At 35.9% G+C, this 27607-nt stretch overlaps 1 protein-coding gene across 4 annotated transcripts in view; it reads right to left on the reverse strand.

Moving 5' to 3' along the window:
• CEP162 (centrosomal protein 162) overlaps positions 1 to 27607 on the reverse strand; it is a 114110-nt gene that overhangs the window by 32318 nt on the left and 54185 nt on the right. For 3 of the 4 annotated variants that reach the window (XM_039221828.1, XM_039221826.1, XM_039221824.1), the window contains exons 12-21: positions 25425 to 25707; positions 24279 to 24540; positions 17059 to 17192; positions 16573 to 16800; positions 15768 to 15908; positions 13665 to 13777; positions 11939 to 12044; positions 4629 to 4755; positions 3254 to 3417; positions 2040 to 2144 (exon numbers count right to left, since the gene is read on the reverse strand). In XM_039221828.1, the coding sequence (XP_039077759.1) occupies positions 2040 to 2144; positions 3254 to 3417; positions 4629 to 4755; positions 11939 to 12044; positions 13665 to 13777; positions 15768 to 15908; positions 16573 to 16800; positions 17059 to 17192; positions 24279 to 24540; positions 25425 to 25707 (1663 nt within the window). The remainder of the gene's footprint in view (positions 1 to 2039; positions 2145 to 3253; positions 3418 to 4628; positions 4756 to 11938; positions 12045 to 13664; positions 13778 to 15767; positions 15909 to 16572; positions 16801 to 17058; positions 17193 to 24278; positions 24541 to 25424; positions 25708 to 27607) is intronic. The other variant, XM_039221827.1, reaches the window with a different exon arrangement.

Consider the following 27607-nt stretch of genomic DNA (forward strand, 5'->3'; position numbering starts at 1 on the left):
GATATACCTTTACTTTAAAATATATATTAAGGTTTGGGGGCACTTAGGAGGCTCTGACTTTAGCTCAGGTCATGATCTCACAGTCTGTGAGTCTGAACCCCATGTCAGGCTCTGCGCTGACAGCATGGAGCCTGCTTGGGATCTCTCTCTCTTCTTCTTTCTTGCCCCTCCTCCATTCTGTCTCTCTCTCCTTCTGTCAAAAATAAACATTACAAAAAATATATAGTAAGGTTTAAAATCATTAGGATGGAAATGTTCATGGGAACAGAGTAAGATCTGAAATGTACACACAGGAAACTAAACAAAATACTATTAATAAATGACATTTTAGAAAGATATAGTCTAAATGGTAAGCCAATACATTTTTTAAAGAAAGCATTTTTTATTTATTTATTTATTTATTTATTTATTTATTTATTTATTTTTGAGAGAGAGAGAGAGAGAGAACAAGCAGAGGATGAGCAGAAAGAAAGGGAGACACAGGATCTGAAGCAGGCTCCAGGCTCTGAGCTATCAGCATAGAACCCTACACGGGGCTCGAACTCATGAACCGCAACATCATGACCTGAGCAGAAGTCGCTACTTAACTGACACACCCAGGCACCCCTTAACAAAAGCATTAATAAAAAAGAAAGATAATTTGCATAAAGCGCTATATTTCTAGCCAATATGATTCACCATTTCAAGTCTTAATTTTGTTTTTAGGCGTGCTTCATTTTTTTTTCACTCTGATACATTTAGTTCTGCATTCATTTACTAATTCCCACATAGGGTGCTGCACTGGAGATATGGAAGCCAAACAAGATAAGCCAGATGCCCACTTTAACAGCACTTGTACTCCAAGGAGGAGGTAACCTAATAAAGTAAATCAACAAGTAAATAACTTTCTAAAATATTTCTCATAAAGTCATCAAATAGAGAAGTACTTGGTCTTTTCTCTTTCACAATTCTGGAAGGCTTCATCTACATTAGCTAACCTAAATCATAAGCACTGAAAAACAGGCAAGCAATCCTGTACTACAGTTATTTCAGAATATTTCTAGCTCTTTAAAATACCTCTGTCCTATTCCTCTCCTGGCTGCTGAGCCAAATTACCAACCATACCTTTTACTATAAGAACAGGTCCTGTAAAAGTAACAAAGCTAATTTTTGTTTAGTTTTCCTTCTCTCAGAAAACTGGGATAGTATTGAGCCCAGTGATGACCTCACAGTTTTGGGTTTGTGATGGAATAATAGTCTTACGTTTAAGTTTCATGCCTTGACTATAGAATCATGCTCCCTTATGCACAGGGCTAAAAATCCTTATTTTGCTTTGAGTTATGAATACACATGCTAAATTACAGAGTTTTAAAAACAGAAGCAAAAAGTTAAAATGCTAAACTACAGTTTTAAAAACAGAAGTAAAGAGTTAATATTCCACCTCACAAACGACTACTTTAATGAATAAAATCTTTATCCTAGTAAGTGTCACTACATAAATTTTGAAAGGGTCTCCCAGCTACACTGACCATAAAATGAATATTTCTAAGCCTAACGGTGAGCAAGAACTCAAAATGAAGGCCAGTTTTTGGGGAAGCTAGATGTTCTATCTATTTCCAGAGTGTTTTGCAACACTTCTCAAGCACTTCTAACATGTTCCCAATTTGAAGATCTCCTTTCCTGTACTCCTGTCTCACCAAACTTTTATCAGGAGAAGGAATCCTACTTCTATACTCAGAGTTTTAAAATTCTGCTTCCTTCCTTCTAGATGTCTAATAGAGCTGGAATGCAAAATAACCTTTCATCCATAGGTCTACCATCAAATGAGGCATGAGAACCTAAAAATTCTTTATGCATAAAGCCACAGACTGTACAAAATGATGTCGTTTACTAGTTTTATGACTATCACTTTAAATATTATATACCAAGTATATTTAAAGGGCAGTACTATATTAAAATACATGAATAAAATAAGAATGTCGCAAGAACTACTGAAATAGCAAAATCTGAAAATGCTCTGTATAAAAAATACCTTATGAAAATTTACCCTGAACACATACTTGTCGCTCTAGATCCTGAATTTTTTTGGCATCAGCTGCTTTCTCTTTTAAACGTATCTTCTGCTGAATAGATGGGTTTCCAGATTCAGCTTTCAGTTTCTCAACCTATCAATAAGTAAAGACCATGTTAAGAAGCATATTTAAAAGACATCAGAGAAACACCAGGAGAAAAGCATAATGGTAGGTCATTCATTCATTTATTAATTCCCAGATAGGGTGCTGCACTGGAGACATGGAGGGCAAACAAGATAAGGTCCCCTCTTTCACAGGGCCTGTACTCCAATGGAGGAGACACATGATAAGCTAATAAAGTAAATCCACAAATAAATAACTTCAGAGAGTTATTAAGCATCCAACTCTTGATTTCAGCTCAGGTCTTAATCTCATAGTTCATGAGACTGAGCCCTTCAATGGGCTCTGTGTTGGCATTGTGGAGCCTGCTTGGGATTCTCTCTCTCCTCTGCTCTTCCCATTTGCGCACATGCCTGCACGTGCATGTTCTTTCTCTCTCTCTCAAAATAAATATAAAAAAAAGAAAACAGAGTGAAAGAATGGAAAGAAAGGGTCAGAATGGGGCAGGATTGGTAGCTCCATTAGATTATAAGATCAGAAAAGGTCTTTCTAAGGAGTAGAAACTGGAGCTGAGACTTGAATGAGGGGTGAGACTTGGAAGAACTTAGGCCAGAGTAATCTAGATGAAGGCAACCCGCGGAATGAGCTTGGCATGTACAAGAATCACAGGGAGGGGCACCTGAGTGGCTCAGTAGGTTAAGCATCCGACTTTGGCTCAGGTCATAGTCTTGTGGTCTGTGAGTTCGAGCCCCACGTAGGGCTCTGTGCTGTCAGCTCAGAGCCTGGAGCCTGTTTCAGATTCTGTGTCTCCCTCTCTCTCTGCCCCTCCCCTGTTCATGCTCTGTCTCAAAAATGAATAAATATTTTAAAAATTTTTTAAAAAAGAATCAGAGGGAGGTTTGATGTGGCTGCAGGACAGTGACTTGCGGAGTGTGACACGGATGAGGCTGGAGAGGCAGGCCGGGTTCAGACCACACAGGGACCTGACAGGTTGTGATAAGGTGCTTGGATTTATTCTCAGTCTATTCTAAAACAGACTACACGTCTATGAGCAAGCCAAAACCCAAACCAGCTATTTTAATTATAGTAGAGTTTATAGCATTGATTTAATCACACTTACAAGGCTAAGAAGAACTAATTACCTCCTGTTTGAGCTTCTCAATTTCTTCATTTGCTTCTTTAAGCCGAACTGCATCTTTATCCAGAAGTTCCTGATTTTCAGCATACCATTGTAATCTTTTTTGCAGGCGATTGATTTCTTGTTTATGTGTTTCTTCTAAGATTTTTATTTCATATAATTTTTCACCTATAGGATGAAACTCCTATATGATGAACTCCTGAATTTGATCATAACTTTCCAAAATATGGTAATAAACTAAATTACATGAAAACCAATGCCAATCTAATGAAAGCATTATGAAAAAACAATAGGAAAAAAAAGGTCTTTGCAAGGCAGTATCCAGTTTATTAATAAAGAAAGATGAAGATTGTGTTCATAGTCCAACTCCTCAAATTCATAGCAAAGTTTGCTGTGTATAATTTTTTTGATAAATCAATTGTTTTCCCACTGGCTTTCATTATAAAAGCAGTCATTTTCATGGGACAATGAGTGTTGGATCCAAGAGATAATTAACATGAAGAATTCCTATAATTGTATTAATAAATTACAATGGGAGACATTAGAGGGTGGTTACCATGTAGGATTTCATTTAACACAACAAGCATGATGGATATTATTACTATTATTCTATTTTACACATGAGGAGACTAAATATAATTTTCTTACAAATAGGTAAGGTTTTTTATTGTATATATCTCACACTGAAGATCATGATATCACAGTGGAGAGACCTTACAAGGACTCCTCTGATCTACTTTTCTAGTCCTATGTTCTGCTCAGCTCCGATCCCTAGGTGCACTCAATAACATGCTCATGAAGCACACTCTAGCAACCTCCCTCATTCCTTAACTTCTGAGTCTTTCAATTCATCAGGACCCAGCTCAAATGCTACTCTTCCCTGAAACCCCTACTTAGCACCATGTCTCATGTTTATTTGTAATTTGTTTAACGTTAAACTTTTCTGCATTCTTAGTTTCCTTTTTTTCCCTGGTGGAGAATGCAACATTTATCCCTGTGTTTTCTATAAAAATAGTGCAGTGTTATTTGTTCATTTGGCAAATACTTGAGAGTCTTTGTTTCAGACCCAGGGATTAAAAGGCAGACCAAACCCTCATGAAAGTCACAGTCTAGTTAGGGTGACAGACATGAAAATGAATAGACATAAAATGCCACAAATTCAAAATAACCCTTGAATTTTCTGATCCTGCAATTAGTCCTGCCAAAACCAACTAACCTGCCTATTAATAACTAATTTTTTAAAAAGTTTCTAAAATTACAATATACTTCAAGGAATAGTATTTTGATTCCTTGGGTAGTAATAGCAACTGCTATACCTTAAATTCAAGATTAGAACAGTTACAAGTATAAAGGTAAACTGTTTCAGCTCAGTGTTTTACCTGTGGCATAAGCAATCTGATCTTTAGCTTGGTCTCTCTCTTTCTTCATTTTTTCCAAGTCTACTTCAAGAGCTTGTTTGTCTTGCTTCAGTCTTTTGATGTCTTCCAAAAAACTATTTTTTTCTTTCTTGATATTCATAGAATTACAAAAGTAAATTATTTATGGACACAAAAAGTTGTGGTGTAGGCTCTTTCACCCCATCTATAGTAAATACTGCATATATATTTTTTATAAATACATACAATAAATATTAGTTTCAGGTGTGCATCATAGTGATTCATTATTTTTATACATTATGAAATAATCCCCACAGTAAGTCTATGACCTGTCATAAGTTATGATTTGTCATCAAAGTTACTACAATATTATTGGCTATATTCCCTATGCTGTACAATATATGCATGTATCTTATTTTGTTACTAGTAGTTTATACCTCTTAACCCCCTTTACCTATTTCACCTGTCTTCCAATCTCGCCACTGCTGCTTCTGGTAACCAACAGTTTGTTTCCTGTACATATGAGTCTCATTTCACATACAAGTGAAATTATATGGTATTTGTTTTCTTATTTCACTTAGTGTAATACCCTCTAGATCCATCCATGCTGTCACAAATGGCAAGATCCCATCCTGTTTTATGGCTGAGTAATATCTGGTATGTTTATCTATCATTGGGTACTTAAGTTGCTTCCATATCTTGGGTATTTTATGCTGTAAGGAACATAGGGATGAATATCTCTTCAAATTGATGTTTCTGTCTTTTTTGGATTAATACCCAGAAGTAGAATTGTTGGATCATAGAGTAGTTCTGTTATTGATTTTTTGAGAATCCTTCATTCTGTTTTCCATATTGGCTGCATCAATTTACATTCCCACCAAAAGTGTATGAGGGTTCTCTTTCCTCCACAACCTTGCCAACATTTGTTATTTTTTGTCTTTTTGACAATAGCGATCTGTCTTTTTGACAGGTGTAAGGTGATATCTCACTGTGGTTTTGACTTGTATTTCCTGATTAGAGATGTTCAGCATACTTTAATGTGCCCGCTATTTGTACATCTTCTTTGGAAAAATGTCTACTCGAGTCCTCTGGTTGTTATTAGTCATGTTTTATGTGTTTTTGATATTAATTTGTATAAATTCTTTTTATATTTTGGATATTAACCTCTTATCCAATATATCACATACAAGTATCTTCTTCCATTTGGTAATCTGCCTTTTCATTCTGATGGTTTCCTTCACTGTGCAAAAGCTTTTTAGTTTGGTATAATCACATTCATTTTAGATACTGTTGGCTTTGCCTGAAACTGGTTCAAAAAAAGTGCTAAGTTCAATGTCCAAGAGCTTACTGCCTATGGTTTCTTTTGGGACTTTTATGGTTTTGGGTCTTACGTTCAAATCTTTACTCCATTTTGAATTTATTTTTATATATAGTAAAAGATAGTAGTCCAGTTTCATTCTTTGCTATGTATCTGTCCAGTTTTCCGAACACTATTTATTGAAGAGACTATCCTTTCCTCATTATATATTCTTGCCTCCTTTGTCTTGGATTGACTGACCACATATGTGTGGGTATTTTCATGAGTTCTCTATTCAAGAGAGGAATTGTTTTAAACAGATGGTGAGTTTTGCTCCTCTGTCTGAAATTCTCTGGTGGCTCCCATCCCTCTCAGGAGAAATCCAAAGTCCTTACCATGAAGTTCAGGTCAACCCTACCCATGTTTTTGGGCAGATCTACTATAAATCTTCCTCTTGGGGTACCTGGGTGGCTCAGTTGGTTGAGCATCTGGCTTCGGCTCAGGTCATGATCTCATGGTTTGTGGGTTAAAGCCCCACATCGGGCTCTGTGCTCACAGCTCAGAGCTTGGAACCTGCTCCGGATTCGGTGTCTCCCTCTCTCTCTGGCCCTCCCCTGCTCACGCTGTCTCTCTCTCTCAAAAATAAATAAAACATTAAAAAAAAATCTTCCTCTTCCCACTCCATTCCCGCATCAGAGACTTCTGTTATTTGAACATAACCAGCACACTCTCACCCCAAGGTGTTTACACTCACTGTTTCCTCTGCCTTCAAAGCTCTGCCCCCAGATAGCCAGGTGGCTTACTCTTTTATTTCATCAGGATTTCTGCCCAAATGAAACCCCAGGAAGATCTTCCCAATCATTCTTTCTAAAATAGAAACTTCATCCTAACCCCCAAGTATGTTGCTTTATTTTCTTGTCATAGAACTCATCATCACCTGACATATGTTTAGTTTAAACCAGAGCTTAATTTTACTCATCTTTATATGAAACAATGCATGAAAAATGCTTGGCACATAAAAAAGGTTGAATGAATACTCAAAACGCCCTACATTCATCACTACCCTCAATAGCCCCCATTCACACAATCATACTTATCCTTCAAAGCATAGTTCAAATGAGGCTATTCCAGATAATCTCTTCCTCAATGTTCCAATAAACTTCTGTAGTGCCTCTAGTATAGTACTTATTACTTTCTGTGTCCTATGATATTGATTTGGGTACATACCTCTTCTCATTATTACGCTGAGAACTCTATGGGAACTAAGACTGATTTATTACTTGTACCTCTTTACTTTATGGCACTAAGCACACAGCTGGTACTCAATAAATGTTTATTGGACTGAACTTATAACTGCTAAAACAAAAAAAAGGAAACAAAAAACCTCTTGGACTCATAGCAGTAGACTTAGTATAATTAAGTTTCAAAATAAAACAAATTCTGTATCTCCCTATCTTATAATACCAAATCCAGTCTTGTGAAGAAAATAAATCCATTCATTAAAGCACTATATAATCATGGTTTCTAACTGCATCACAGGTTTAATGGCGTAATTTCATTGTTCAATCTTCTTTGTGATCTTCTGTAGATGTCTTTTTCAGGAGAGCACTGAGTTTCAAGTATTTGAATGCTCAGGCATCTTTCTGCAGGTACCTTTTGTTTAATTAGTTCAATCATGTAGCAGTGCTCTCTGGTAAAGTCTACTTCATGGACTTAGAGTTTTTGAAGTCAAAGTTCAGTCAAACATTTGACACTTAAACAGATGACACTCCATGCTTGCATCCTTCCAGGGACTGAGGTTTCCCACTTTGAAGGCCAGTAATGTCCCAGGTCAATCCTGTGGGCACAGGGTTTGGGGCTGGCAAGTACTTTCACTCCCTTGTAAGTTACAATGTAGACATTCAGAGAGGGTCTTTGTCTGCGTCTCTGGCCTTGTCCTTACTCACCCACTTCTGCCTCAGGGTCTCTGACTCTGGAAAGTAACAAGTCCCTTCCTGACGCAAGGTTTATGCTTTTCTCCTGGCTACATCTTTGCCTAATGGCTGCTGCTTCCCTTTAGTTCTCAACTCTGACAAAATTTTTTCAGAGAGTCTCCTAGACCACTGTTGACTAGTGCCTTACTCTCTGCCCCACATCCCCTTATTCTCTATTTTTATATTCTTCAAAGCACACATTTCTATGTATATTGTTTCCTTTATTACCTTACTGTCTTCCCTACTAGAATATGTGTTCCTAGCAAGGTTTGTGACTGTCTTGTTTACCTACTATATTTCCAATGCCAGAACAAGTGCCTGGCATGTGGCAGGTGCTTAATAAAAGATGACTGAATGAATAAGTTGTGGTCAGCTTCATTCTTCTTCCCTCCTTGGGATATTAAAAAGAAAGAGCTCAGAATCTTTGCTTTTACTATGCTTCTATGTATGCTTTATAGAGAACCTACTCACATTTTAATACTATACTAATCGCTATTAATTTTTAAGGTATGAATTAGACTGTACACAAGTATATTCAACATGAATATATTATAGACTTATCCCAGTATGAAATTTTGCTCTAAAACCATCTAAACCCAGAATACCACAGCAAATGAAAATAAAAGATATATTTACATTCCATCTTACAGTATTTGCAGAAATAAAACAAATCCCCAGTTTTTACTATTATCTCAAACTAACATTTTTTTCTTTCTTTTTTTTTTTTTTTTGCCTTTAGTAGTTTCACCATTAGAGGCCTAGATGGTGATTTATACTTTATGCTGAGGAGGGAATCACTGGGTTTCCTAAATCTGAGAATTCATCTCCTTTATTAATTCTGGGAAATTCTTAGCCATAACCTTTTAAAAATATTTAAATATATTTTAGCATTTCATATATCTAATATTCTCCATTTTTAGTCTTTATATTATATGTCTATCCAATAATTCTATTGAGGTTCAAAAACGGCTGTTTATTAAATCATCCCATGCCTGCTCATTATGGATAGTTTCTCTGTTTTTTTTGGTAATTTTGCATTGTGAGCATGTCATCAGCAGGTTTTTATCTGTAGAAATACTGTGTAAGCTGGGTTAAGAGTGTATACTTCTTAGAGCTGTTTTGCATTTATTTTTTTGAGACATACTAGAGGTTCTCACTGACTCTGGACTACAGCATATGTTATATTTTTTCAGTCTGAGCATGAATAACCCTTGTAGGTAGCATCAATTCAAATACTGTCACACAAATGAAGGCAGAACAGACGACATTATATTGAACAATCTGTAAAGCATGGGCACTGAGAAGACTTTTTCCCTCTCCCCATCTGGAGATCAAGTTAAGACAGAAACTTCTTATAAGAAAAGCTTCTTGACATTTCAGCCCCTTGTGAAGGTGGGTGGATTTTTTCCTAGTCCACTGTTATACTGAGGATATGTCTCTTTGGGTGTCCTGTCCCCACTCTGCTGTTAAAGCTCAAGCCCATGGCCACTGAACTGCTGGTCTAGCAGCAGATGCTTACTGGTCGGCTTTTATCCCTTCTCATTTCTGACCCCTAGAGAATTCTTACTTTCTTGAGAACTTTTACATTATGCACTTAAAACATGTTGATTATGGCAGAGAAGGACAAATATCCTATGTTTGCACGTATAGGAGGATTAGGAGGAACTTGACGGAGGAACAAGGGGGAGAAGAAGGGCGGAAATGGTGGGGGAAAGGGAGAGAGGCAAACCATGAGAGACTCTTGAATGCTGACAAAAACTGAGGACTGATGGATGTGGGGGGGAGGGGGGATGGGCATGGAGGAGGGCACTTTGGGGATGAGCACTGAGTGTTATGTAGAAACTAATTTGACAATAAACTATTTGTAAAAAAAAAAAACAAAACATGTTGATTATATTTTATCCAGCATTTCCTGATGTTTTTAGTGGCACTTTTAGTTTCCTATCTTCAGAAATATATTTTTAAAACAGCACTTTTGAAAGGTTGCTAATAACAGAATTTAAATAAAGCTAATGTTATGCTTGAAAACTTACCATGTTTTTCCAAGCCTTTCCAAGCCTTCTTTTACCTTGCTAATTTTTGAGGCCTACTAATAAGGGAGTTAGGAGGAGTCCAACCATTCATTCCTTCTTCTAACCTATCTGCCTATCTACTCATGCTATACATGCATACATGTGCCTGAAGAAAGTTCCCTAATGGATTCATATTTGAAGCTGCATTTTATATACTCCAAAAGCCTGTTAACCATCAGTTATTAAATTAGGGTATGTGTAGATTTCTACAAAGCAAAACTTTATATAATTCCTTGTTAAAAAGTGGGACATAATTGGAATTTTTGTAATTCACATAATCATTCATAGAGATTTAGTTTCATGCTACAGTTCTCAATAGGAGTGGGGAGAATTAACTGCCCTTCCACAGGGGACAAGTTTGGAAATGTGGCAGTGCTTTTGATTCTTATACACTGGTGAATCCTATGAGCATGTATTTTCTGGGGACATGGATGGTAAAAATTATGTAATACAGGGAAATATTCTGCTTAGAACAGTATTAACATGACCAAAATTCCCAAAATTCTCCCATTAATAAATACTGCTTTAGAAAACTGTAAGCCACCAAATGGCTAACAGACACATGAAAAGATGTTCACCATCACTCATCATCAGGGAAATACAAATCAAAACTACACTGATACCTCACATTAGTCAGAGTGACTAAAATTAACAACTCAGGAAACACTAGATGTTAATGAGGATGCAAAGACAGGGGAACCCTTTTGTACTGCTGGTGGGAATGCCAACTGGGACAGCCACTCTGGAAAACAGTGTGGAGGTTCCTCAAAAAATTAAAAATAGAATTACCCTACAACCCAGCAATAGCACTACTAGGAATTTATCCAAAGGACAGAGGAGTGCTGATTCATAAGAGCACACGTACCCAATTTATAGCAGTGCTATCAACATTAGCCAAATTATGGAAAAAGCCCAAATGAATGGATAAAGAAGATGGTATATACACACAATGGAATACTACTTGGCAATGAAAAAGAATGAAATCTTCCTGCTTGCCACAACGTGTATGGAACTGGATTCACACTATGTATTAATGTAATACACTAAGTGTAAATAAATATGCTAAGTCAAATAAGTCAATCAGAGAAAGACAGACATCATAAGTTTTTACTCATAAGTAGAAGTTGAGAAACTTAACAGAAGACTATGGAAGAAGGGAAAGAAAAAAAAATACATATAGTTACAAACAGAGAGGGAGGCAAACCATAAGAGACCTTTAAATACACAGAACAAACTGAGTGTGGAAGGGAGTCGGGGGTGGGAGATGTGGGGAAATGGGTGATGGCACTGAAGAGGACACTAGCTGGGATGAACACTGGGTGTTGTAAGTGATTTAAGTGATAAATCTAATCCTGAAGCCAAGAGCACAACATATATACTGTATGTTAGGTAACTTGACAATAAATTATATATAAAAAATAAAATTAAACCTTAAGAAAATTGTAAGCCAAATCCTTTATAATACAATTCAATAAAAATGAAAGAAAAAAGTTACAGAGCAGCTATTGCATTTTGCAGCTGTGTTAGGTACACGAGATACAAATATTTGTAGATACAGTTTCGGCCTTCTAGAAACGCACAGGCCACTGAAGACAGGTAAAAAGCCAACTAACATTTTAAGGTGAATAATCATCTTTAAATTATTTTCTTATTTTAGCTGTACATTTCCAATAAGGAATTTGTTTGAAATAAAGTGTGCATGCCAAAAGTAAGGTTATGCCTCCAATATGGCTCCATGTGATGAATGCTAGATGAGAAGGTGGTTATAAAGAGGATGCCATCTAAAATAAGCACTGTGTCATTTTCTCTGTATGAAAGTCACACGCATATTAAATGCTAATTTTAGATATACCTTTTTTAACAGCATGAAACTTACAAATTTTATCTCTTCACAAATCACAAAAATGGATTTTTTTACACATATGGAAGTTTTTATAATAATCTAGTAAGTAAAATCCTTATGAAGTTTACCTCTGCCATCCGTAGCTCTGTTAACAGATCCGTAAAATTCTGGGTTTTGGTGGGCTCTGAATCTTCAACTATTTCAGATCGGAAACGACTTTTGTGCATCTGTTCTCTGATTTATTTTGAAAACAAAAAGAAATTTTTTTAACAAAGTACTCCTTTCAATGCAAAATATACAATTCTCAATAAAAAAGAAAACTGATGGACATTGGAACTATCTGAGCTACTGAAGAGAAAAAGTTTGTTTATTCTAACGTTTAAAGTATTAAAATGATAAAAGTATACTTTGAGTTGTTTAAATAAAAGAATTGAAACCCCAACACCTTGCTTATTTATAAAATAAAAAAATATTTTCTCCTAATTCTCAGAGGGAAAAACCCTATGTCCCAGAAAGATGTGCTGCACTTTTCCTCTGGGAGTGTGTCCTCCTTGCCACATCATTCTAGACTCCTTTCTAAGAAACACAAATTGCCAATCATACACATGGAGACTGACAAAACCAAACAGTCTATCATCTAAAGTTAGAATCAATTTTTCTGTTTTTCCAGAAACATTATACAAGGAGTTTAGGAAATCTATGTAAGATCATGTAATCCTAATGCAGTAAAGAAACCATCTATTTCATTGTGAAAGTTCATTTAAAGTTTCAATTTGGGATGTGGGAATAGATCTCTTAAAAGCCAGGCAGTAGAAGATGTGGTATTTTAAAATACTTTTATTGAGGCATTTGGAAAGAAATCAGATATAATGCTTTCACGTATCAGGACTGTGCAGATTATCACAATTGGCTTGGGTCATACATTCATGCCTTAAGAGGTTTCTTCTAATAGCAGTCCTATCTGGGTAATTAGGTGTTTATATGAAGTGACACAAAACCATTAGTCATTTCCTAAAAGAAGACAGTACCCTAATTTGCCCATGTTTGTGAGTTCAGCTTTTTCACTTAATATGTTAAAGCTGGAGGTAGTAAAATCCAAAAGATCTCATCGTCTGAAATATGATTCCCAAGTAGGTGCTGCTGCTTCATCAGCCTGCCATGCTGAATGTTGGTTAGTAACAAGCCACTAAGTCTCCTTCTCAATAGCAGCCCCTGCTGGCTGGCCTGGAGGATATCCCCAACTCCCTTCAAGGAGCATCCCTCAGCCAGTGACGACCAGTTTGGGGGTATGAAAGCCTGCTCCTCTTGCCTCAAGTGGGACCTACTCTGGTACAATCTGTTCTTCTAAGCTTTCTGGGGAGAAGAGAATGAAGCCAGTCTCTGGCTAAGACCAGTCTTACTTACCTTCCCTCCTCTCATCCCCTCATCTTGCGTCTCTTGTTCCCCTTTTCCTGAGAGTTATACTCCAGGAAATCACCTCCATAAGGATCCCTACCTCAGGCTCCACTTCTACAGAACCTGACCTAAAGTGATACTGTATCATATTTTTAGTATTATTAATCACATGGTTCCTTAGGAGATGATTAAGCATCTCAGTCTTAATGATTGATCAAGATGAATACTATATACTCAATTTCCCAAAATTGATATAAAACTCAGATATGAGTATGCTGAAAATACTAACGTATGTACTTTGGAAAAATACAATGAATATTAAAACTATAAAAGTTATGAACTATAAATCAATGTAAAATTTTTTCAGTTCTAAGTAAAAACAAAATGTATTAGTAATATAATAAAATCCTTAGAAATAGTCAAAGTATATTTGATATTAAGAATTCAGAAAGGACTCACTTTAAGGAAGCTAACTCGCTGAATAAACTCTGGTTTTCCTTGAACATTCGTTCCTCATTTTTCTTGTTTTGTTCTTGCAGATCTTTCACTTGATTATACAATCTTTCATTTTCCTTTTCATAAACAGAAAATTATATTTTAGTTAAAAGTTATTAGTACTTACATAGAAAATATATATGCTCATAATAGGTACATCCTTTAAGCATTAAAAATTTTTTTTCTTAATGTTTATTTTTGAGAGCAAGCAAGAGAGAGAGGACAAGTTGGGAAGGGACAGAGAGAAAGGAAGACACAGAATCTGAAGCAGGCTCCGAGCTGTCAGTACAGAGCCCAATGTGGGGCTCGAACCCATGAACCATCAGATCATGACCTGAGCCAAAGTTGGATGCTTAACTGACTGAGCCACCCAGGTGCTCCACTTTAAGCATTTTTAAAGTCTTTTAAATTTTTTCAGTTTTTTGGTAAGCAAAATCTTTTTTTTAATTCTTTATGTTATCTCAGAAGAAAACTTGTTATCTGAAACAATTCTTTCCAAAATGCTTACATGAAAAAAAAAGTACAAAAACTCTTAAAGCCAAAGATCCTAAAGTCAGTATAAGGCACTGAATTTCACAGAAGTGGGTGATGGCTGCAGGAATAACCACATGCCAACTGTGAGGACCAGGGGCAGAAAGGCCCACAGGGACTGTTTGCATTCTCTTTTTTCTGTTTCTAACCTGGCTCCCTGCAGTGAGGTAACTGGATATAGATAGCTATGATGGGCTTCCATGCTTGTTTCTGGAACTTTCTGTGAGCAGGGAGTTTGAGACCAGGTGTTTCCAAAAGTGTAGGGACAAGGCTGAGCAGAAACCAGGCCCAGTTCTCCACCAGCCTTGGACTAAAGAGTGACTCAAACAGTGAGATCAGAGGGAGAAAGTACTAATCTGTGCTTACGTGCTGTGGCTTATTAACTTTTTTAAAATTAAGAATCTGATGAAAACCAAGGACCTTTGAGGATCTAATAAAAACCATGTACTCTCTCACCACGTCTGGCCTAGGGCCTGGTAGATGGTCCGTGTCTAAACACCTGAAATTTAATGTACACAGATATGTAAGTTTTGTGTTATCTTTGTGGGAGAAGGTAGTTGGCATCCTTCTGGGACTCTGAAATCCCCCTTAAAAATGTGTGCCCTGCACAGCAAGATCAGAATGGCAAGGGAAGGATTTAGAAGGTTCTAACTCCAGGGCAATGTGTCCTCCGAAACCAGTACTATTTCATTTATAGGAAATGTGATCACGGATGTGACAGTATTTTCTCTGGATGTTCTCAGATGACAATGCTTGTTATGCTTGATGCTTAAAGGTCAGAAGAGAAAAAGGTAATGAGAGAGAAACAGAAGGGGAGGGAAGTAAGGGAAAAAAAGGGGAGGACACTAAGATGAGGTTTTATGCTGGAGATCACTAAACCTGTCTTGGCTGACTGGTTGGTCAACATCACCAAGATTCCATCACACAAGGCAAGTGTCTGCCTTCTGTAGGACACACAAATTTTCTCTCATTTACTTCAAATTTTTTCACTCTCAGCACACTGGCAAGTAATTTCAGATTTGCATTTCTGAATATAATATCAAAACTAGTCAATACAATCTACTGAAAAGCACTACAGAAAACTGAAGAAAAATAGGGCAGTTTCTAAGGAATATGGCTATTAAAAATAGTAACAGGTGACATTCACTAACTAGTTAGTATGTGCCAGGGACTAACAGGTTGGTTTGTACTTTATTTTAATTTCACAGCCATCATCATATGAGGCAGCTACTATTATTACCATCCCATTTCAAGGATGAGGAAACTGGCTTAGAGAGGTGAAGTGATCTGCCCAAGGCTGCACAGCAGGTGACAGGGCAAAGGCTAACACTGGATTCTGTGAATCCAGAACTCATGCTCTTAACCACTTTAATTATACCCATTAAAAATGTTGAGACTAGTAAAATTATTACATCCTCATATTTGCCAGAATGCCTATTACCTGCTTTATGAGCACAGAATTATTTTAATGTGCCTTACTTTTACAATTAAAGGATCTCAAGAACAAATTCACAAAGTGCTGAAGAACCACCATACCTGTTGATATCCTTGAAGAAGTGTCTCTTGTTCTTGTATTTCTTTTTGAATTTGCTTCAACTTTTCATCAGTGACAGGATCAGCTGTTTCTCCAAAATGTAACCATCTTTGCTTTTTGTTTGTTTCTTCAAAGCTACTCAACTTTGAGAAAATAGACATTATTTTATTTGGGCAAAGAAATGATCAAGCGGGAAATGAAGAAGAAAACAAAACTCAAGGTGTGTATATATAAAACTGTCCCATCACTTGTTGGGATGAGCACTGGGTGTTATATGGAAACCAACTTGACAATAAACTATAATAAAAAAAAAACCTATAAATTAATTGATTTAAAAAGTTGATAAACAATTTAAGAAATAAAAAATAAAACTGTCCCGTAAATACAATGGAATTAACACTAACTACAGTTAGATCATTACTGTGATATTTTATGCTGATGGTTCTGGTGAAAGTAACTCAGAAATGCTACAGTGCCATTCTCAGAATCTAGGCCCTTCCATAGCAGTTCTTTCTGAAACCGTCTTCTTTGAAGGTCAGAATGAACTAAGGGATTTATTCTCAGAAAGGACTGCTAACAGAAGAAAATTATCAAAATGGGCCAATTTAAATTTGATTTTTTTTTTTTCCAGTGGGTTCGATTTAGGCTCTGCTGTGAGGAGGCAGTCTTCGGAACCCTGTTCACATTTTATACAGCAAATACATCAAGTCAAACAGCCGCAAGAACAAAGGATGAGAATGCATTGCGCAGGGAATAAAAGTTCTTTTTTAATCAATGAAAGGAGAAATAGGACAATGTGTCTAGTACCTTGGATTGAAGAATATAATTGTCTTGATTTAGTCTGAAGAGTTCTTTTTCCTGTTGTCTTCTTAGTTCTTCCATCTTATTTTCCAGCTCTCTCTCTTTTTCTGAGAATGTAACTTTAATTTGCTCAATTAGGGCTTGTGCACCCCTCCATTTTTCCTCTGCTTCTTGAACTCTTTTACACATAATTAACTCTGTCTCCTTGTTCCCACCACAGTATCCTGAAGAATCCTTTCAAGGAGAAGCATTACTTCATTACAGTATATTTACATAGTAGATTGGAACATAGGTGGTTAGGGGAAAAAAAGCACAATGAATAAAAAAGCATGGTTAACACTGTCCTACTATATAAGGAAATCAATAAATGTTCAGTAAGATTAGAACATCACTCTTGATGAAGAAATTTCACATATTTCATTATTTATAATTGAGTTTTAAATTATAGAACAGAAAAAAATTAAGAATGTGATTCTGAAATTAAATACCTACATTCTGAAACTGAACATAGTAATCAGTTTCTGTAGAATCTTCAGCCTTCTTAGGAGTGACCAGGCAACTTTCAGTTTTGGGAGCTGGTTTACCCAGAGCTGCAGGCTTGATGACTTTTGTTCCAGATAAGATTTCTGAATATTGTAAACAATAGACAAAAGCACCACAAAAGCAAACAAAGTTGAAAGTTTATTCAGTAATTCTGTAACAGTAAGTACTAATACAATGGGAACGCTGAGATAAATGAGGATCTCAAGGTAGGCTGAGGTATAACATTACAACACAGCTGTTTCACTGCACTAAGAACCACTGCCCATAATCAACATCTCACGCAGTTTGACAGAGAAGGCGAACTGACCCAAGATTCATGTCAAATGATAAATGGAGCTAAAAAATGTGAGGAGAATATGCACAGGGATAATTTCAGGCCTTGCTCACTTTAAATAAACTATTCTTTTAGTCACAGCAATAACAAATAGTATCTAAATGATGAATCAAAGAGCAACTGATAACTTCCTGAAGCATTTTAGTTCAGATTAAGTGTGCTCTCAAAGCATACTTTTCATAAATAATGTATATCAAGATATACTATCAATGGCATAATATAAATTACATGGAAACTTTATAACAGCTAGTCAAAATTTGATTTAAAAATAAAAGTATATTATTATAATACTGCTAAAAAAAAAACCTGATAATATATATTAAATTAGAAAAAAGTGATTACTGTATATTTTGGTGAAATTTTCAGCTATTTTAAGGTACTTCGTAAATCCCCAAACAGTAGGAATAATTCTAAGGCCAACAAATTATTCAATTAATAAAACATTTACGAGAAATACCTGGAAGAGATCTTGAGGCCTCTACAGATTCTGAGCTGAATAGTCAGTAAACATTTATTTATTTGCCTTAGAGGTAAACAAAGAATTTGAAATTCGTATTTTTAAATATAATTAATTCAAGATGTTACCTTTTTAAGTGTAAAGTTTACTTTTTAGTTAAAAGTGAAACACATGGTTATTGAAGATTTGAAAAATACAGAAAAGTCAAAAGAAGAAACAAGTCACCAGTAGTACCTCACCCAAAGATTTCTTTCTGATCTTTATTCCAGGCACGCAGAGGTTTTCCTTACAGAGTAGTAGTCATATTCAATTGGACTATCTGATGCTGTAGGGTTTTTTGGAGAAATTTCCTAACGTGTTCTCAAAGAAACTGAGTCATTGTAAAAGCTGGCATTCATCCTTCCAGGTCACTGGAGGTCCATTAATGTGACCAATGAATGGAGTATGATCTGCTAGGACTGTCATTCTCCCCAGGAAGTGGCAGCTAAGAGTGGCAGGTGGTTCTTATTCAAATTGTAGTCAGCCGGGGCTTTTATACCAGAATTCTCTCTTCCTGAGTTCTTAAATATGATTTCTTTAAGTAATTATTTTCAGTAATGGTACAAAGACAGTATCTTTTTTCTTAATATGACAGAAAATTTTCCTGGATATAAAATTCAAACATGAAAACACTGCAGAATTTGGACCTCATGAACCCTTCTTGAAAAAACAATGAATTAAGAAAATTTAGTCAAAAAGGAAATCAACCATCAGAATTCCAGAATGAAGAAATTATGGCTAAGGGACCTGTGAAAAGCATTCCATCTCTTTCATAACCAGAACCAAGATCTACATTCAAAAGCTGAGGGTGTTGCAGGGGAGAATAAATATATCTTGGACAAGTAAAAATGAAATCAACAATGAGTACAAGGCATGTGAGTGGGAGATAAAAGAGTTTTACTACCTTTTATTTTATAGAAGGGAAAACTGATAATGCATAAAATTGAAAATGCAGTTAAAAACAGCATGATTTTGGCAACATGTGAGCAATTTTCAAAATCTATTTTCTTAAAGGATCTTTTGGGATACATTTCCTAGGATGAAGTTTCATTTTCTTCTTGCAAGTTTAAGAAAAACTAAATTTAATATTTTACTTAAAAAGAACTTATAAAGAGTAATCCTGTTCTTATAAAATGTTTTGTCCATTTAGCTATATGTCTGCCTCTCTCCTTCCATCCACCCATTTACGCTTCCTTCTATCTGTATAAGGACATACACATGAGAAGTATGAAATGATGCTAACCCAGTGTGACACTAGTTGTTTCTTGCTAAGTGATTGCTTTTTTACTTTTCTATAGTTTTGAATTTAAGTAATGAGCAACTATTCCTTTTATAATGAGAAGCTTATTAGTCTAAAAATAAAACATAGATTAACAGCCAAAGAAAATTAATGAAGAATAAAAAGGAAAACAACCACACAGCAGGTACTGCTAATTGTCAGTCTCCTCTTCCTCCCTATTAATAGAAAATTCCGTATTAACTTTGCTCTGGGCAGCAAAGTAGCCAGTTGAAAAAACTCATCTCCGGGGCACCTGGGTGGCTTAGTCGGTTAAGCGTCCGACTTTCGCTTAGGTCATGATCTCGCGGTTTGTGGGTTCGAGCCCTGCATTGGGCTCTGTGCTGACTGCCAGCTCAGAGCCTGGAGCCTGTTTCAGTCTGTGACTCCCTCTCTCTCTGACCCTCCCCTGCTCACGCTGTCTCTCTCTCTCTCCTAGAAATAAAAACATTAAAAAAATAAAAAAAAAATTTAAAAAAAAAACTATTCAAAAAAAAAAAAAAGAAAATACTCATCTCCCTGGACTCCAAGTTACTGGAGGTGACCATAAGATCAAAATTCAGGCTAATAAGATGAAAGCAAAAGTTCCTTACATGGGGCTTGCAGAAAAGTCACTACTTTCTTGGTTAAGAAGTTGATGATGTAACTGGCATGGACCTTTTACCTTTCACCTTTCCTCCTGACACAGCCTGGAGGCCGAGTACTCATGTTACGACAATGAAGACAAAAGTCACATATAAAGGATTTTGCAGCAGGAAAGAAAAAGGGATCTGGTTCCTAGTACAGTGGCACTAGCTCTGAACTGCTTATCCCTGGGCTCATTGTACATGAAGAAAAACTGAGTAAGCCCCAGCAGCTGGCTTATTTTTCATCTTAACCAACGTTGATTCTAAGAGCATTTTCTAGACTTTCTGTACACTAGAGTCTGCTTATTGGAGAGCACAACCTGTGACAAGTAACGACCATACAGAGGAATTAAAATTGGTCTGAATAAAGGTAAAATTGCTCTGAGGGAATTTTATAAGAAAAGGAGATAAAAAGGCTATCACCCTTATTGGTCTAATGAAAACAAGCAACAGTATAAAAACAGTCACGGTTTATCATTGTACTCTAATATAAATTTTAGTGTTTTATTTTGGTAGTCACAAATACTCTAAGATTTTGAAATAGGAAAAAATATTCATAAAAATACTGTTATTTTCATCTATCAACCTCTCAATCATGCCCCTAGTTTCTTTTCCACCAACTGTGATGTTACTTCTGTTTTCATTCTTAGTAATTTCAATATACTCATAGGCGATCCTGTCAACCCTGGCTTTGGGTCCTTATACTTCACCTCTCCACCTCAGCTACATATTTCCGTTGATATAATCTCACTCCTGATCTCAGTCTTAGGCATTTGCTCTTCATCAATTGTATCTTCCACTTCATGCCCTCTGGTACCTGGATTCCAACAATTCCTTGACCAATTCCTAGATTCCGTTACTCTTCTACTCAAGACTCACAGTCAGTTGATCCTGTTTCATACTGTACTACACCCCTTGATTTCCTTCCTTCCTTCCTTACTCAACTTGAATTCCATATACACTATTAGCCTCTTCTTACTCCTCTCTCCGTCCACTGCACTCATTAGGCAGAAACCACTCTTCTTGGTAAATCCAACTATACGACTACCCAACACCTATAGTCATGCAGCAAAATGTGGACATGCGCATACATAACACAAACGTGCTGCCTGACTCAACTTAATGCCATAATTACTAACTACAAGAGAACTTTGCTGCTGGCAGTCTAGTCCTCCAGGGTGGCTATTTCACATCTTCTCTCCTCCCACACTCCTACCCCATCCTCAAAGCCAGCTAATGATAAAATGTTTTATTTCTTAGAGAAAATGGAAGCAATCAGAAGAAATCATCCACATTCCTTCACCATTTCTACCTACCCACCAGCATCTGTATCTCTATCTTCTCTCTTCCCATCTGTTTCCACAGATGAACTGTCCATGCCTCTATCCACGGACAACCCTTCCACTGAATGCTAGATTCCATAACAGCTCCTCTACTCAAGGACATGGCTGTAGCAACTCTTCCCCTCTCTGTCATAATTCTACTGAATCTTTCTGAAAAGCATAAACATACTATTAGACATATTATTTCCTACCATTTAAAAAAAAGAAGCAAAACAAAAAGCTTTACTTGACTCCACCTCCCATGCCAGCTACTACCCCATGTTTTTCTGCCTTTTACACTCTTTGCTCCAGGATGGTCTATAAATCAAGTATCCAATTCCATTTCTCCTAGTCTCTCCTATTCTCATTAAGCTTACCTTTTATAGCCACATATCCATGGAAACTGTCCAGTTTACTCATGACCTCTTCCTTGCTAAACCCAAAGGTCAGTGCCCAGTTTCTACTTTCCTTTATTTCTCAGCAGCAACTGATAGAGAAATAAATTCTCCTTTCTTCAGTTACCTTTCAGGATCCCATATATTCAGGTTTCCTCCAGTCTCATTCTATTCTCTTTGCAGGTTACTACTCTTCTCTCTGACATCTTAAGGTTAGCATGCTCAGGGCTCAGGCCTTGGTTTGCTTTTTTTCTATAGCAATGCTCACTCTCTTCATAATCTTTGTCAGTCTCATGTTTTAAAAACTATCTATATTAGTTTTAATTATAACTCTCAAGTCATATCTGCTATCCACACCTCCCTCTTGTAGCCTAGACCTTTCTATACTATTGGCTCCTTGTTGTCTCCACTTGAATGTAGAATGGTCATTTCAAAATTATCACCTCATCAACCATACTCTAGATCTTCCTTCCACCCCCAAATCTACTCTACCAAAGCCTTCTCCATCAGTAGTCAATAGACAGTGACTATTTTTCCAGTTACTCAAGCCAAAAATTTTGGCATCATTCAGAACTCCTCTTTCACAATGCCAAACCAGTCTTTTAGATTTTTGGTTCTATGGTCTAAATATATCCTTATTCAACCACTTCTCTTTACCTCCAATGCCACCACTCTGGTTTGAGCCCCATCAATTCTAGCCTAGATTCCTAAAGTCAGCTTCTCACTGGTTTCTGTGCTTCTTCCCATGCCCCGTATGCTATGTGAATGTATTTATATGTATATGATCTGTAACACAGCAGCCAGAGAAATCTGTCTAAAGAGGTCAGATGAAGTTACTCTCATGTCAAAGCTTTTCAGCTGCTCACCTGTTTACTCAGAGTAAAAGTCTAAGTCTTTAAAATACCCTAGAAAAACAAATACATGCCTGCACTTTTGACTCTCTGATCTCATCTCCTACTATCCTCTTTACTCACTCTGCCCTCGTGATATGAGCTTCTATGCTATTCTTTGAACATGCCAGATATTTGTTCCTACTTTAAGACTTCTCCAAGTCTTTAAGACTTTATTCACCTTTCTGGAATATGTTCCCCAGATATCCACATGGCCAATACTCTTATCACCTATAAGTCTCCTATAAGTGGCTCTTTCTCAACAAGGCCTACCCTATCCTTTTAAAATTGTAACCTGCTGTACTCCACCACTGACACTCTTGTTCTACTTCTTACCTTTCCTTCGCAAGTAACATTATTTACTTATTTATTATGCTTACTGTTAAATGTCTCTCCTTATCAGATGAAAGTTCCACAAAGATAGGGGAGGGGAAGGACCTCTACCAATTTTGTTTACTGAGGTAGTCCAAGGGCCTAATAGTGCCTGGGCCAAAGTAGGTGCTCCAAAAACATTTGTTAAATAAGTGAATCTGGATAAAATAAACTTCAAAAATGTTGGGAATTAATTTATCTAATATAATAGAATAAATAATATTAAAAGCAAAATTGCATTTTCTTGCTCCCAAAAGTATAACATTAATACTCCTAAACATGAATGAAAAATTTTCATTCTTCCCTTGATCATACTAAAACTTGAAAAATGTTCCAAGTGTTTGTTTGTTTGTTTTATATTAAGCACTAGATCCAATGAGTGGTTAATTATTAATGACAAGTAGATGACAACATCACAAGTTGATGTTCCATAGAAAAATAAGAGGAAAACAAGAGACTACAAAAGACTTTGTAGAGAAAGGAACTGGGGGTCCACAGGTTAAGAACAGGAGGAAAGGATGCTTGTATTAATCCTGTAGAATCATATTCCTGTCTCTCCAGAATAACCACCTCCTTTACTCTCACGTAAATCAGCCTGGGCTTTCTTTTCTGAGATGCACAGGTTGCTGCAGCAAATACACACACACACAAAGGCAGGAGACAGTCTATTTAATGCCTAAAGAATTTAAAATACAGTCAAAGTGGTCCTGGAATTTACAGTCTTAGGAAAAAGCAAGGAAAGACACTTTAAACTAGAAATGAATTTTCCAATGAAGATAGTTCTCATGACAACTATCACCAAATAACAATGATGAAACTGGTCACCTATTAATCATAAAGGAAAGGACAAAATGCTTCTGGCTCCATTGCTCTCCCTTCCTCACTGGAGTGTAAAGGCAGCAGAAATGTTGGTTTGATATGAACATTTCTGTTTCTTTCAATAGCTGCATAGGTTTCTAAATAGAAAATTACCCTTTTCTACTACCAATGACTGCATTAGGAAATAACAGAGGCACTGCAATGTATACAAATATGCATTATGTAATACATAAAACATCCTGCCTATCTCAGTCTATATGGAACTAATACCCAAATAATCTCTATATCAACTTTCGTTTGTAGGTTGCCATTTGCATTCTGAATTTGTACGTCTTCTCTGGTAAACAGTGGATGTTCCAAAGTCAACCAGGTGAGGATGAGTTTGACTCTCCTATCTTCTATTCTATCTTCTATTCATTTCCCATACTTCACAAGTGTCGTTTCAGAAAGCCAAAAGCTAATGACCAAACCCCCTCTGTAAATTGAATCTTTCAGTATGGAATATACTATCTTAAGATTAAATTTTTTCTACAAAAAGAAAAGTTCACAGAAGAAGAGAAAGAAATAGGAAAAGTAGAGAATAAGGAACATAATACACTATGTGCACAGAACTGTAATATGAAAACTGCATATGATTACCTTTTTTCCTAGCTTGATTTGAAGTAGGAATGGATCTCAAGGTTTTACTTTTCATAATGTCCTTTGAAGTTTTCTTTTCAAGAGCAGATAAAGTCTTGAATGGTGAACTGGGTTTGCCATAGCCTGAGCTCCTAACTGATGCATATAATCCACTTTGGGGTTTTCTTTTAAGTAAAGGAGGTGCACTTCTGGCCTTCTTATATGGTTCATGTTTACCAGTTACAGCCCCTTCTTCTCCAGAACTGAGTTGAGATCTAAAAGTCTGCACAGGTAGAAACTTTTTAGGATGTAAATTAACTTCAACTACAGCTATAAAAGGAGATTTAACAGATGGCAAAACCATAGTGATTACTAGATAATTGTTTGTAGAAGGCAAACCACTACACATTAGAATTCTCAAAGTCTAACTCTTCAGAATTTTAGTATTTTGAAGCACATCTTCAAAGTCAGGAGTAAAACACAGCAAAATAATAAAACAAAATAAGCTTGCCAGAAAGCAAGATGTATGATTACTAGAATTAAGATGGAGGAGAGCAGAAAGGAATATATTTTGAAATGACATAAAATTTTATCTTTTTTACCCCCAGAATTTTCAAGATAAAAATGTATTAATACCCTGCTTTATTCCACAAAAAACTTCAAATAATTTAAGGTAAACATATAACCCCAAACCATAAAACTATAATACTGAGATCAAAGAAACTTTATAAATCAGAATAGATCAAGAACAGAAGAAAAAGGAACAGTAAAACATAACTTTCTCAACAGCTGCTAATAGCATTTTTATAAATGACAACCTACTTACTTTTGCAAAACACACACTACTGGAAAGATTAAATAAAAAGCATTAGAATAATGAATAAACTATTTTCTCATGCTACTCAAATTCTGGACTATGCTTACTAAAAACAAAGGAAGAATGTAAATAATGGCTTCCAAAAGACAGGAAATGCTATATAGTGGTATTTTAAAATCTGAGGATTACACAATGTTGTAATAAATACTGCTTCAAATATCCAGGATCTACATGGAGGTTAGTATGTGATGAATCCCACTAGCTTAAGAAGAATCTAGTTATCAGTAGTATTTATATAACTTCATTTATAAATATGTCAAATCAAATCAACTTCAATTATAAATACTTACTTTATTTATTTTGCCATCCTGAGGCAGTAATGGAGGACCAATAGATATTTTTTTCCTCAAAATATCAAGGTACATTTTATCTATATGTTCTTCTGTAGTATTTACTCCTGGGCAGCTATTTTCTCTATCTTTATTTGTTGTCTTTTGTAAAACCACATTCTCTTCATTTTGGTCAAAAAGTTGGTTTACATTTTGTGGTTCTTGAGATATAATATTTGGGTTCCTCTTAAGGGATAAAGGGCTAACAAATTCAGTTTCTCCACTATCCGCCAGTTTCTTATAGCTAGAAAACAAGACAGACAGAGCATGAACCTTAGGTGACTCCTCAAATACCAGTTTTATATATTTACACATATTTATATACACACACACATACATACACATACACACATATATATATACACATAAATACACACACACCATATATATCACATATACAGACACACAAAATATAAGATTTATATTTTAATATGTAAAATATTATTTATACATAATATTAAATACATTTAATATTTGTAACTATTCAAATTAGGTCATTAACGTTAAATACACTATTTGTAATTCTGGTTAACAGAGTGTACTCACATAGTGTCATATAACTTATTTTAAAAATTTTTTTATAGTTTATTTATTTTTGAGACAGAGAGAGACATAGCACGGGGGGAGTTGGGGGAGGGGCAGAGAAAGAGGGAGACACAGAATCTGAAGCAGGCTCCAGGCTCTGAGCTGTCAGCACAGAGCCTGACGCGGGGCTTGAACCCACGAACCGCGAGATTATGACCTGGGCCAAAGTCAGACGCTTAACTGACTGAGCCACCCAGGCACCCCTAACTTTAAAATTTCAGATAATGTAATTTTAATGCAGTATAATATAAAGAATTAAATGAATGATTCTGAGACCTACTTCAAAGGAAAGCCAAACCAAGCAAGACAGAGATGGTTTTTGTGTAAGAAAAAATAAAAATTGAATCTCTAAATGACCTTTGTGTATAACATCTTTTATCCATAATACCTTATAAAGTCAACATGCATTCGAGGCAGGAAAAAGATTTTACACATTTCTATAAGAAACTAAAGAACTAATCAAAATTTGTGTCAATGAGAAATAGAATATAAATATAAAAAAGCATAAATTTCATTTCGTCATAGGAAAAATTTCAAAGTAAAACAGGAAAATCATTAGTATTTTGAAAAAAATCATTTCTGTTGTTTAAAATAATTAAACACACTGTAACATTTTAGACCATTCAATTTTTAAAATAGAATATCATTAAGGACATTTTCTAAATGTGGTTAAATATCAGTATATTATAGGAGCTCCAAAAATAGGGATATTGTTATTTTTAAACTACATAATCATGGTCTATTAGGTCATTTAATTTTATAACTTATAAGATAATGTCATTTATAAAATATACTTTAAGAGGCTACTATTTTTTATATGAGACAGATTGGTTAGAACTTAATAAAGTAGTTGTAATCATCAGAAAATACAAATTATTTCCTTCTTCATGGTAGCAGGTTATGGCTAGAAGTTATCAAAACAGTCTCCTGTTCTTCCTGAATACTAAATAAATTACAATTCCTCACCATCCTGCATCTAGTTGGGGCTCCTTACTAGTTCTTGCCTTTAGAATGTGAGTGCGCTGGTGACAAGAACCTAAGATATGTGTCATTGGCTTAGTGGCTGGGTTTTGGGTGGCAAGGAAACTGATGCTAAACGTTGGAGAAGTGGCAACCCATATTTTACATTGACAAAACATTTGCCAAACTCACCTACAATAGTTTATAAGGCAGATCACATAGCTACGGAGTCTGGGATACTAAGAAAACTGGCAGGAGAATTTCTAAATGCTAGTTACTGTTGGCTACTTTTGACTAGATATTATAAGAAAGACATGAGCTCAAGATTTAAAAAGGGCCAGTTTATAAGAAAAAAGGGAACAGAGAGAGTAGAGAAACTGAGGGCCTCATAGATTGAGTTTGTAAAGTACATAGACTCAAAAGAGGAAGATTCAGCATTGAAAAATGCCGGATTTCATGAGACTTCTCAGTTGAAAAGAGTTACTCAGTCCTTTGATGAAGATCATATTTCATCTTCAAGACTTAAGGTTATTGTTCCCAATAATATCCAAACAGCTGCAAATGAACAGAGAGGAGGGAAAAAAAAAAAAAAAAAAAAA

The sequence above is a fragment of the Hyaena hyaena genome, unplaced genomic scaffold, assembly GCF_003009895.1.
Source record: "Hyaena hyaena isolate Hyena2069 unplaced genomic scaffold, ASM300989v1 scaffold_1027, whole genome shotgun sequence".
Lineage (NCBI taxonomy): Eukaryota > Metazoa > Chordata > Mammalia > Carnivora > Hyaenidae > Hyaena > Hyaena hyaena.